At 44.1% G+C, this 12,012-nt stretch overlaps 1 protein-coding gene across 2 annotated transcripts in view; it reads right to left on the reverse strand.

Moving 5' to 3' along the window:
• SLC15A2 (solute carrier family 15 member 2) overlaps positions 1-12,012 on the reverse strand; it is a 46,191-nt gene that overhangs the window by 17,688 nt on the left and 16,491 nt on the right. For both annotated transcript variants that reach the window (XM_054830538.1, XM_054830537.1), the window contains 8 exons: positions 11,160-11,250; positions 8,941-9,018; positions 6,229-6,311; positions 4,895-4,981; positions 4,469-4,558; positions 3,547-3,591; positions 1,285-1,317; positions 119-207 (listed from right to left, as the gene is read on the reverse strand). In XM_054830538.1, coding sequence (XP_054686513.1) covers positions 119-207; positions 1,285-1,317; positions 3,547-3,591; positions 4,469-4,558; positions 4,895-4,981; positions 6,229-6,311; positions 8,941-9,018; positions 11,160-11,250 — 596 coding nt within the window. The remainder of the gene's footprint in view (positions 1-118; positions 208-1,284; positions 1,318-3,546; positions 3,592-4,468; positions 4,559-4,894; positions 4,982-6,228; positions 6,312-8,940; positions 9,019-11,159; positions 11,251-12,012) is intronic.

Here is a 12,012-nt window from a genome sequence, read left to right on the forward strand (position 1 = left end):
AGAGGCAAGTACTGGGAAGGATGAATGGAAATTTGTGTTTCTCCTCCTTAAAAGCTATTGTGCACACTTGCTGCAAAGAATAAGAACTGAGGCATCTGCATTGTCCCCAAGTACTTACGTGAAATTAAATTTGCACATGTTTATCAGGGGGTAGAGCCCAAGGTCAAAAATTGGGATGAAGACAAGAATAAGAAGTGGATTTAAGAACTGCAATACAAAAGAATGGGAGTTCAGTGACTAGAAAGCAACTTTCAGTAATTAAACTCATAAAGCACTGTCCTCCAGAAATGATTCCATTACAGAAAGGACATGAACAAACACTTAAAAACCTCCTTTTAAAATATAATCATAGTTTGCACTCCAACAGCTTCTGCTATTTAGTTTTCACAGGCATGAATACGTTTTGTTCACATCCTCCCTTCCAAGAGGTAAACAAGCATCACTGGCCCAATTTCCCTGAAGAGAGAACTGAAGCATTATGTTTTTAAAAAGCACAAAACCCATTGACAATAGAAGCAGGTGACCTTTGGTGCTGTGGTGGGACCTTACAACAAATCAGCAATAATGGAAACATCTTGAGACTTCAGCAAAATCCCAGAGGAACAGGCGCTGTTCTGTGAGATTGGCAATTTCTCACACTTCAACACATCTTGGTAATCCCCCAGGAACTACACTTCTCCTGGGAGGGCCAGAGCTTGTCTGCCAGCCAGCAGTGGCAGAGCAAGAAAATAGAGCGTGATGGAGAACAAGCAGAGAGAGATGCTGTTTCAGTTTTGAAGGAAAATTTCAGGGAACAGAACAGCTTTGAATTTCTCCGGAACTGTTCAGCGTAAGAATTGTAATCAACTGTGACGATACAGCACCATCTTGGAGCCTTCACATTTTCATCTGCCCTGCAGGAAGGGAGGAAGGAAACATATTTCAGGTACAACGCTCATCCCAGAGCAGGGGCACGTTAAAAGGAGACACAGCTTGTATCTGCCGCATGCCAGCACTAGTTAAAGAACTATTATGGTGGCATGTCTTCCCACACCTCTGTGCTATTCTGCAGAATTCAACCTCCATGTTAGGACATTCTTGGGGTCTTCTGAACCCCAAGACTAAGCTTTCAAAACAGCTAGTGAGCACTAAGGCAGAGTCCACACCACAGCAGTCAGCAGGAGCACTGCTACTACCTTCAAAAGGAGCAGAGAAAGGCCACTGGTCCCATGAGAAAAATAAAAATGAGAGAGAAAAAGAAAATACATTTCTAAGGGTTATTTCCTACCCTATAGTATCTTTTACCTGCATTTGGTCAGGCTGAAGGACATATATTCCCTGAAACAAAAAAGATATTCCAAGTGATTCATAAACACCATAATATAACTCTATATGGCAAATAGGCAACCAGTCCCAGAGAGGCATTAGCAGCAAAGGTGGTTTCCTCAAATGCTTTATGTTGCCTTTAGCAGCTGATATTGTGCTCTTGACACTTGTTGTCTAAGGACACAGTGTTTGATGAGAATCATTTTGCAGAAGGAAGCTACACCCAGACCTTGATATATGGCAGCTGGGACACAGCCTATGACAGGTACTGAGACCCATCTTGCAGGCTGGCTGAGCCATTGACTAGGTGAGTGGGGAGGAATGGGCATGTTAGTGTCCCACTTGGGATTTGGATTTAGAGCTTCCTCCATCCTCACTTCTGTAATGGGAAAAGCCCAAATACTGCAAGTGAGTGCTCTCAAGCTTCAGGACCCTCTGAGCTCTGTTGGCATTTCTCCCAAGCACCCCAAAAGGATAACAAAAGACCATCCCTCAGCCGGTGGGCTGTACAAACACCTCTTTCCTCCTTCCATCTGCCCAGGGCACCAAATGGGCTTTAGTCAGCTCTTCAACTGTGACTTCTTGGTTTGAGCCAAGAGTCCTCAAGGCTATAAGAGGTACCTCACCCTTGCATCACTGTACCCAGCCCCCACAATTTGGCAAGGTCAACAGGGATGGATGGAGGGGTCCCAGTCCCCAAAAGGGACCGGTGAGCTGTCTCCAGGGAGGAGCTGGTGTTTGTCTGAAGTCCATGTAATGCTTTTCATTTGAAATTAAGATGAAGAGAAGAGGGGGGAAAATTAGGAAGGAAATATCTTTCCAAGAAGGGGCTGTGGGGGCTTGTCTCCTGTCTGCCAGGCTTGTCCTGAACTGAATCTGGAATGGCTGCTTGTCTCCGCTGGCAGCTGCCTCCTGGGAGAGTGGAAACCACTTGTCACAGCAAAGGAGTCTTACAATTCAAATTATCAAGCAAATCTCCCCTCCTGCTACTTTGTGCACACTATACAAACGTGCCATTAGGAAATAAGCCTGCAAATATTTAATCTCACACTAAATCATTCCCTGTTTAACTCCAGACTTCCTGGCTGAGCCCTTTGTTTGCAGAAGGGAAAAACATGGAATATTCCAAACATGAACTCCAACAAGCCTAATGGTGGGATCACCCTAATGTTGCAGTTAATTCTCACCTTCATGAGTTGGGACAGCTCACCAGTGGAGACAGAATTAGACTGAAGCACAAGCCAAAAATTTATCCAAGTGGGTGTGACAAAAAAGCCCTGAATATGTCCTCCTCCACCAGGGAGAGTTTAATAAGTAACATCAGGGGATTCTTAGATGTTCTGCTAATGGATCACTAAAAGCATGTGAGCAAAACAGCAGAAAACAAAGTCTTTAGATACACATCACAAAGACTGCATGAACTTTCATTGGTTTATCTTTCTGAGGTGGATAAATATCACCCAAGGTGTAGTCTTTTTCATGCCTCATTTGAATTAATTAAGCCTAATGAGTATCACATGCTGAGAGTCCAATTTTTAACAGGAGTGACATAGAAGGTCTCTAATTTGGGGCTTTAAGTTAATTTTAAACTGGAAAATGGGCATTTACAATCCTAAATTCTGATGTGAGCATCCACAGGTAAGATCTAGATGGCTTGTTAAAACATGTATGTCTAGAAACTGTATGGTGGCATCTTTAGGCAGCCAGCTGATCTACATTTATCTGCTGCTGCACCCTGCACCATTTGACATTCACATCTTTGAAGAACTTTATGGCTACCAAATAACTAATCCTCATCACACCTCTACCCTATACACAAGATTCCTGCTGGTTTTGAGAGATTTTATTAATGTATCACCAAGCCAGAGCAGAAGTATACAACTACAATAGCTCTAGTTACACCTTACAAGGGCTGTGTGAACTTTCCCTGACTTCTCTGTCTTCAGTGAGGGTAGCAGGCTGGAAACCCTACTTGCTCAAGGTCACAGAATGACTGGTTGCCAGTGGGACAGCACTCCTGACCTTGCAGGCTGCTGATGGCTCCCCCGTCCTCGCTCCTTGCCAAGATATGCTGTGATAAACTGAACGTGGCTGACAGAGCCTCTTGCTTCTAATCACCAGAAGTGCAACTCACCCAGACTCATCAAGCAGGTGCTCTCAGTACTGCAAGACTCCGGTTAAAAAGCAAAAGCAGTGATGTTACTACTAGTCTTACCAGCCCTGGTGACATTAAGTACTTACAAAATCAGCATTCATTTTTGTGGCTTGCAAAGTCCACCTGGATCCCTAAGGAGAAAAGAGACAGCTGTGAAGCCTTCGAGGTCATAGAATCATAGAATGGTTTGGGTAGGAAGGGACCTTAAAGACCATCTAGTTCCAACCCTCCTGCTGCGGGCAGGGACACCCTCCACTAGACCACGTTGCCCAAAGCCTCATCCAACCTGGTCTTAAACACTTCCAGGGATGGGGCCTCCGCAACCTCTCTGGGCAACCTGTTCCAGTGCCTCACCACTCTAACAGTAAAGAATTTCTTTCTCACATCTAATCTAAATGTACCCTCCTTCAGCTTGAACCCATTACCCCTTGTCCTGTCACTACAGTCCCTGATAAACTGTCCCTCACCATCTTTCCTGTAGGCCCCTTCAGATACTGGTAAGCCGCAATTAGATCTCCCCGGAGCCGCCTTTTTTCTCCAGGCTGAACAATCCCAACTCTCTCAGCCTGTCCTCACAGGAGAGGTGCTCCAGCCCTCTGATCAGCTTTGTGGCCCTCCTCTGGACTCACTCCAACAGCTCGATGTCTCTCTTGTACTGGGGCCCCCAGAGCTGGACGCAGTCCAAGATGTCTTATGGGACTAGATAACATGGGGATAGAGAAGATGACAGTGCTGGAGGTCTTATTTCCCATCTATTCCTTTTCTTCCCTTCCCTGTAGCACCTGCCAGTAGGCAGGGCACATTCTTCCTTCTCACCCTCCTGTGCCAGACACCTGGCAGGACTGCGAAGGGATGGCCAGCAGTGATGGTGGGTACTGCCTTAGCAAGCCCCTGGACACCTGGTAGGAACGTGGCACTCTGTGTCCCTGGGATGCTTTGTGGTTACCCTGGAAGGACAAGGGTGCAAACCCAGGCTGGCAGGCAGACCTGCAACGCTCTGTACTGTACCTGCTGATCAAACAGGGCCCAGAACATTGGCAGCGGTATGAAGAGGAAGAGAACGCGTGTCACCATTTTAACCTCCCCAATCAGCTGTTTCTATAGAGGGAACAGGCAAAAAGGTAAGATGGGGATGAAAAACCAACAGGAGATTCAAGCCACAAAGCATGAGAGCTCCTAGCTCTTTCTGCATGGCAGTTATTCATTGCACTTATTCACGATATTGGACATATTTGCATTTCTGCATTTAAGTGCAGCACCTAAACTGTCCATTAAGGGTCAGGAGAGTACAGATGTGGGAAGGGACAAGACAAATGAGAGCCCAGTGCATGTGAGGAGTGGTGTGGCCAGGCTAGTCTTACTGTCTCTCCTGTCTGTCTGTTTGTCCATGTTCCCCCTTCCCCCTCCAAATCTGCCAGGTAGAGCATCACTTACTGAGTATTTTTCTGATGCCCAGTCCAGCCAGTGATCTCTCTTTGGAATCTGACGGGAACGATTTTTTAGCCGGTTTTTGATAGCAAACTAGGGAGAAAAACAGGTGAGTAACTCCCTCATGCCTCATGACGTATCTGCCCTTGTTACATTCCCAACTCAAGGTTGCTCTCCCTATCTCCAAATGTAAGCAGTGCCAGAAAAATGCAGAGGTTTTGCTGGACGCTTCCAAAAATCTCAGATTGGATGCTTTATCACCAATTCTCTGCAGGGAAGTTTCTGTGACATTGGTTGATTAAAGGTATGATGTGGGAATGAACTACCTCATGGACTTTCGGAGACAATTCTGACACTAGCCCCAAAGACTGTTTCATACTTGATTTAAAACTTGCTACATGATAAAGCTTTAAACATAATTTCTTCAGTTCTCTTCCAAAAAGCACCTGTCGAATTGACTGCTGTGCTGAGGAGGAAATGCCTCATTATTCAAGCAATGTCAAAACCAGAACTCTCGCTCCCTTCTTGTTCTGGAGATCTTTCTTTGCATACTCCTGGTGCAGCCCATGTCTCATTCACTCCTAGACCAGCTTTCAAGTTGGTTTCTCACTGGATGAAAAATCAGTGACACTGAACTTGTAACTTGTTTATGCTGTGTGCTGCAGTCACTGAACACACTGAACACAGCCACCCTGGCAAAAAGAGTGGCAGACCTCACTTAGAAATCCTATCCTTAGGATCTGGCCTGTTTCCCCAAGGTAAATCTATCACTAGGACTGACCTAGGTAAAAAGAAAACATCTGCTGTTAGCAACAACTTCCTGAAAAAGAAACATCATTATCCACCTAATAACAGAGTATTTTTTCACATACTATATTCAGCTCACACACTATGAAAAATAATTAATAAGGCTATAATACAACTTCAGCGTGTCTGTTGCATTTACATGAACATGCTGCATGTGCATAATACGGATGTGTACTATTACTGCCTGCTGAACTGATAAACTTCACTAAAATTATTCAGCTGAAAAAAAAAATTACTCATATCTGAAACTCTGTGAGTTTCTGAATTTTCCTTTCAGTTCAGTCTCCACCAGCACCTGCCACTAGTGGTTCTACTGACATCAACTGAATAGTTCATGGAGCTATGGAAAAGACAAAATGTTGAAAGAGTAAACTAGGACCTAAATGTGTTTCTTATTCCTTACAGCTCATCAGCAAGATATCCAGGAGCAGCATAGAGAAGAATTCCAAATGTCACCTCACCTTTCCCTTTGCACTTTTCTGACCTGCAACCTCAGAGTCATGCATAAAAAAGAGAGAATGGCACACACTTACGCCGATGCATTTGCACACTTCAAGTAAGATGTTCCCTTGTGGTGGCGTTTTTCTGTACAGTCCACTTCCAGCAATGAACACAACTGAAAAATATTATAATCCAAATGGGAATTCCCATGACTTAGGCTCAATCCTGCACCGGCTTCTGGGAAGGATCCCCCACCCCTGTATTCAACAGAAATCCTCTGCCCTTGGGGCTTACAGGATTGCGCTTCTAACAAAATAAAAATATAGGACTCCTTTAATACCTTCAGATGGAATAAAATGCAACATCCTACAAGAGGCAGTGCGATCCCTAAGAAGTCACTGTCATCTTCTCATGATCTGTTCTGGCACAACAGGCACCTCCACATCTGATTCATGCTGGGAATTAAAGCTTTGAAAATTCCACCCCATCTATGCTTTTTGTAGGCTAAACTTAAAATACAATCCACATTGAATTGCTGCACCTGATGTTGGAAATCAGCCCTGAGCCATTGCAACCATGTGAGCATTAATACAGATCCAACACGGGCTCTGTGTACTCGCATCTCACACACATTTCAATGGAAACTGCCATGAAGGTCACTGCATCACACACAGGTGTTAACAGAAATTACCTCCGTTTATGGTTTCTACGAAGGGATATACAATTTAAGATACTGCCTTGATTTTCTCCCTCAAAGCACAAAGAATATTGGACCAAGGCTTCAAAATCCTGTCACAGAGGGGGCTGATTACATATCATTTGTCCTGCTCTTTGAGAGCCTCTGAGCACATTGCAATTCCAAAGACACTAGCAGGGAGAAGCACAATAAACACTGAGCACGAAATCCATATAACAAAGCAAACTCAATGTTTTAAACTAATCCAATTGTCTGGGTCAGTCCACAGCCAGTGGAGAAAAGCAGGCACCTCTGTCCTAGCACAGGAGGCCTGGGACACTGCAGGGAACTCATCATTTCTCTTTTCTCACTGTGAAGACCCTTCACATCCAGTTCTGACTTGCAGAACTGTCAAAGACACCTCTGAAGTCGGTTTAGGTGAGTCGCACTGCAAAACACTTGCCCAAAATCACCCAGAGTGGGTAGTTGCACTACCTAATTAGCATCTCCCCGTGGACCTGTTGGCACCTCTAAAAGATGATTCATTAGGTTGGCTGAAATACCTTCTGGTGATGCCATTGACTCCTTTGAGAACTGAAGTTCCTTCATTAGGTTTGGTATTTGGAATTAAATAATATCAGTCTTCCCCCATCTTTCAGAAACTGAAGCAGCCCAGAAAATCTTGTTCTATAAGATTTCCATTCTGCCTCTAAATCTATCCTTGCTTTCCATCATCACGGGGAGAAGGTCAGTCAGGGCTGAAAGGGTATTTTCTCCAGTTCTGCATGCTGCTCACATAGTCAAATATACCACTTCCAAGAGCATTTTAGCATGCTAGAAAAGAACACAGAGCTGCTTTGCCAGGCAGGCTGTAGAATCTGGCAGTAGGACACTGGCTAAAAACACATTTCGATTGATGCCTTCACCAAAACTGCAATATTTACACGTCCATTTTCCCCTGGGCAACTACTACCCCACTAGAAACATTTATCACACAATGATGCACAGAGGAGCCTGTGCTGCCTTAAACTGATAGAAACAGGCCACAGGGGAAAAGAGAAGCTTCCCAGGCCCGCGACTTTTTTGAAATAATTGCTGTAATGTTAGCTGTGGCCTGATGACATTTCTCCAGTGTCCTGATTCTTCTCCCTGATGGAAGTTTGAGGGGACAGAGCAACATTCACATTCTCTGGGAGACGAACTTTTCGAATCACAGAAGTTGTGGTGAAATCACACAATTGCTTGGTCTCTCAATTAAGCTAACAAGCTGAATGAGAAGTCACCCCATGCTGTGTGAAAACCTCTCAAATGCAGCGTAATAAGGGGACTGCTCCCCTCAGCAGCTTGCAACTGTGAAACTAAAGCTAATGGGGTGTCCTCTGTATTGGCTACCAAGTAGTAACATTAAGAATGTGGAAATTGCTGAGTATTTTATAAGGGTTGAAGAAGAAATCTTGACAAGTACATTAATAGGGCTAAGATGCAAACTTTAGGAAGTAGGGTGATTGCGGCTGCCTCCTGACACTTGGACAATAAGGGCTTTTTATTGCAACATAATAATAAGCTGTCACTGTAATTGTGGGAATTACTTCAGCCAAGCAAAGTGAGACAGCTCAGAATAAAGTAACATCTCATTCAGCTCCTTCTACAATTTCTGTGTGGTGCACAGATTCTGAAGCAAAAGTCTGAGCCATTAAGGATGGCCCCAAGCTGCAAAGAGCCTATGGAAAGGTTAGAAGTGGCATGTTAATTTTCCCTTCTATAAGCTGGGGAACTCCGAGGACTGCTTAGATTGTGGTTCAAAAGCCAAGCTACAAGCCATCAGAAGAATCATTTTCGTGCCTCCCTTTGCTTTATAGAGCAAGGCAATTGTATTGCGAAACATCCAACAGACCACTCTCTCATCAGTATCACAATAAAGGATTGCAGTAAAACCATGGTCTGCCCACTGCTAAACGAACTAGTGATTTTTCGTGCTGTTCTGAACTGTGGAACTGTTGGATGACCTTGAACCCTTGAGTTTCCTATCACAGTATCCATCCAGAGCTACTGAATTTGTGCATTTTCTCATCTATCCATGGACTCAGAACTGGTAACTCTTATTACAAGCATTATTGTTTCCACTCACCAAGTGCCAACACCATCAATGCTGCTGGGACACCAAAAGCCAGTGCATAACAATCCTCTCCAAAACATTTCACATCCCCTGAAAAAGAAGTGAAAAATAAAAGCACCTCATTACAGTCAGACTTATGTTACAGAGCCTTTGATTTGCTTCCCCTAAATCAGTCACTTCCTCTGGCTTTAAATCTTCTTTGCTGGTGCTTGACACTGTGAATTGAATCTCCTTGAAACAGTTGTCCTCCCTTGATGAAGACAATTTGGAAGCAGGGTGAGTGTCTGCCAGCAAAAGCAGCTGATAATGGGATATTGATGAGAATGGTAAAAGGGAGGGGGCAGACAAATAGGTAGAAAGAAGTAGTAGGAATTGTAATTGGGGAAAAAACCTGCAACATTTAAAATAACCTGAAGTCGTTCTGTATTTGCCTAAATCTAAATAACCGGTACTGTGTTTCCACATCATTTGTGCCAGCTGCATGAGTTGTTGAGCTAAAAACCTGAATCAGATTTCGTAGCAATCTACAGTGTACAAAGTGGAAGCCAATACCCCTACTAAAGAAATGGGAACAGAGGATTAGTCTTAACTCCAGTTCCCCTTCTCACCACCTTCCCAATCTCACTACAGGCAGCCTGCTCCAAATGTCAGGTCTTGCAATAACCCATCAGGAAGCCAGGTTTGTTATAGCATGGCTTTGATTGATCTGAGCTATGGTTCACTGAAACCCTGTGCCTCTTGGACCAGGTCAGTTCTCACACCACGTGAACTTAGAAGTCCAGCTGCAAACAGCAAGCCAGCAGTGGGGTCCATGTTTGTACGCCAGTGGCCACAAATTACTGCATTCTTCATGGAGTAATAACAAAATGGCTAAAATAAGCCAACACAGTTAACGGGAAACCAACCCATGAAGCCTTCAGTTGTTCCTGTTTGTTGTCCCTGGGCAGTCACAGTCAGCTGCATAGCTGTGTGCGTGCATAGCGTTTATTTACATATTTTCAGTAAATTAGCTAAATCCAACAAAGCTGGCAGCGAGACATTATGGGCACACCGAACTTTTGACATGCAACATGAGTTGGACTTCTCCACCTAAAAGTATATATTCCACATTTCTGCCAAATGTCTATGAACTGCATTTCTTGCTCTTCCAAGAAAAGCTTTCACACTTAGCAGAAATTTTACTCTTTCCCCATCCTCTCCACCTCATTTCCATGTTGCAACTAGTTTATTGCTAGGCTATATTGGCATAGGTTTTGATGTTTGAAGGGAACTGGATTTTCATCTGCTCACATTGAACAAAAGCCCCTTCCCACAGAATGCTGACCTGGGGACACCAGTGAGAGAAAGAGCAAGAGATACAGCATTTGTCTTTGCCCGTACGCAGGGTGTAAATATGAGGCGAGCACAATTGCCCACAGCCTTGTGAAATGAACGGCCTGTTAAAATAACCACTCTGAACAAAGAAAGCTTCCCGGAGGCCATGGGACAGAATGAAAAAAATTGCTACTGAGTGTGAAGGCTACCTTGTCCCTGTCCCATCCCCATCGCCTGTAGCCTGCTGCTCTGCCTCTGTGTCTGTATTTAGAGTGTGCCAATCCCCTTGGCTTCCAGGAGCTGCGATACAATGAAGTAAGTGCAGCAAGACTCAGGGACTAAAAGGGTTGTGCAAGCTGGCTAGAATGTAAAGTAGGTCTTAAGTGGGGCATAGGCCTGTCCTTTGTCTCCAAGGCTAGTTGCTCAGGGCTGCAATCTTGCAAGCAGACCCACGCAGACATGCCTGGGTGTCAGGACAGAGCCCTCCAGAACAGCAGCAGCCTGTGGGAGGGAGAAGGTAGGACTTCAAAACCAGTCCTGCTAAGTTTTTTGGCCCTGAGGACAGCAGAGATCAGTTCCCATCCACAGGCTACCTGCAGGCAAGACAGGAGAATAATCCTTCACTGGCAATGGGAAGGATTAGATGACCATATAGGTCCTTCCACCTTTCATATTTTAATTCTACAGTTCAGGCTGGCTTTGAAATACAACCAGGAATATAGTTTCTGTGACTTGTCTGCTAGTACTATAAATCTGTTACACTGCTACGGCAGGATTAACAAGGCGTAAATGCAATACACTGGCCACTCCACAGATAATATAGTTTCTGCCATTCAGTTGTCATAAGAGCCTAACTATGCACAGCAGAGTAGTCAGAGGGCAGCTAATTTATTGTCTTATTCTAAATCAACACTGACCTCTTAATACAGGAGTTACAAACGTGGAGATCAAACTTCCAGCATTAATGGATAAATAGAAGATGGAAAAAAACTTGCTTCTCTCCGAGGTCTAAAACAAGAGAAGACAATATCAATGTCACGGCTAACACACAGCATTGGGCTTGCAAATTGAACACTATCAATTCTCTTGTTAGGAAGGCTGGGTAAATATTGACACACAGTGCATAAAATGTTAAGCAAACAAGCTTGTGTTCAGGTGACGGTAAATGCTCACACAAATCAGCTCACGTTACTTGAGAAGCGCTTTGGGGCTTTTTGGCATTTCAGAGTAAAAGCCACTGCTTTGAGAGTGTTGTGAGATTGGAAGGAGGGGAGAGCATTTACTTATTCAGAACAAGTAGCATGATTCAGATCCTCTGTCACCTAATTCAATCCAATTTGGCACGGTTAGACAAGCTCATCATTTCTTCCCATGTCTAAGTGGTTTGGTTTTTTTTTTCCTTCTCTCCTGTGTAGAAATAGAAAAAGCAAACCTGTGTATTTTGAGGAGCATAGATGAGAGAGTGCCAGCAAATGAGACGTATCCATCAGACAGGAGATTACCAAGCTGAGGCCAGTCATCCTCAAACTAATAGGGTAAATTAAATCTACAGGAGCAAATTCAAGAGCCTGATGGAGGGATGAACTCTAAGACAAAGAATTTAACTGATGTTGTAACATATTATAGTTCATACAGTCAAAGGATTCCCATGGATCATCTTTCTTCCTGCATAATTCATAATTTGGAAGGAATCGAGGACTTGATGCAGAGCTTGGTCCTTTTTGCAGGAGTAATGTGAGAGGGTATTCAACAGAGAGCAGTCTCTCCTTG

This window comes from Grus americana, chromosome 6 (genome assembly GCF_028858705.1).
Source record: "Grus americana isolate bGruAme1 chromosome 6, bGruAme1.mat, whole genome shotgun sequence".
Lineage (NCBI taxonomy): Eukaryota > Metazoa > Chordata > Aves > Gruiformes > Gruidae > Grus > Grus americana.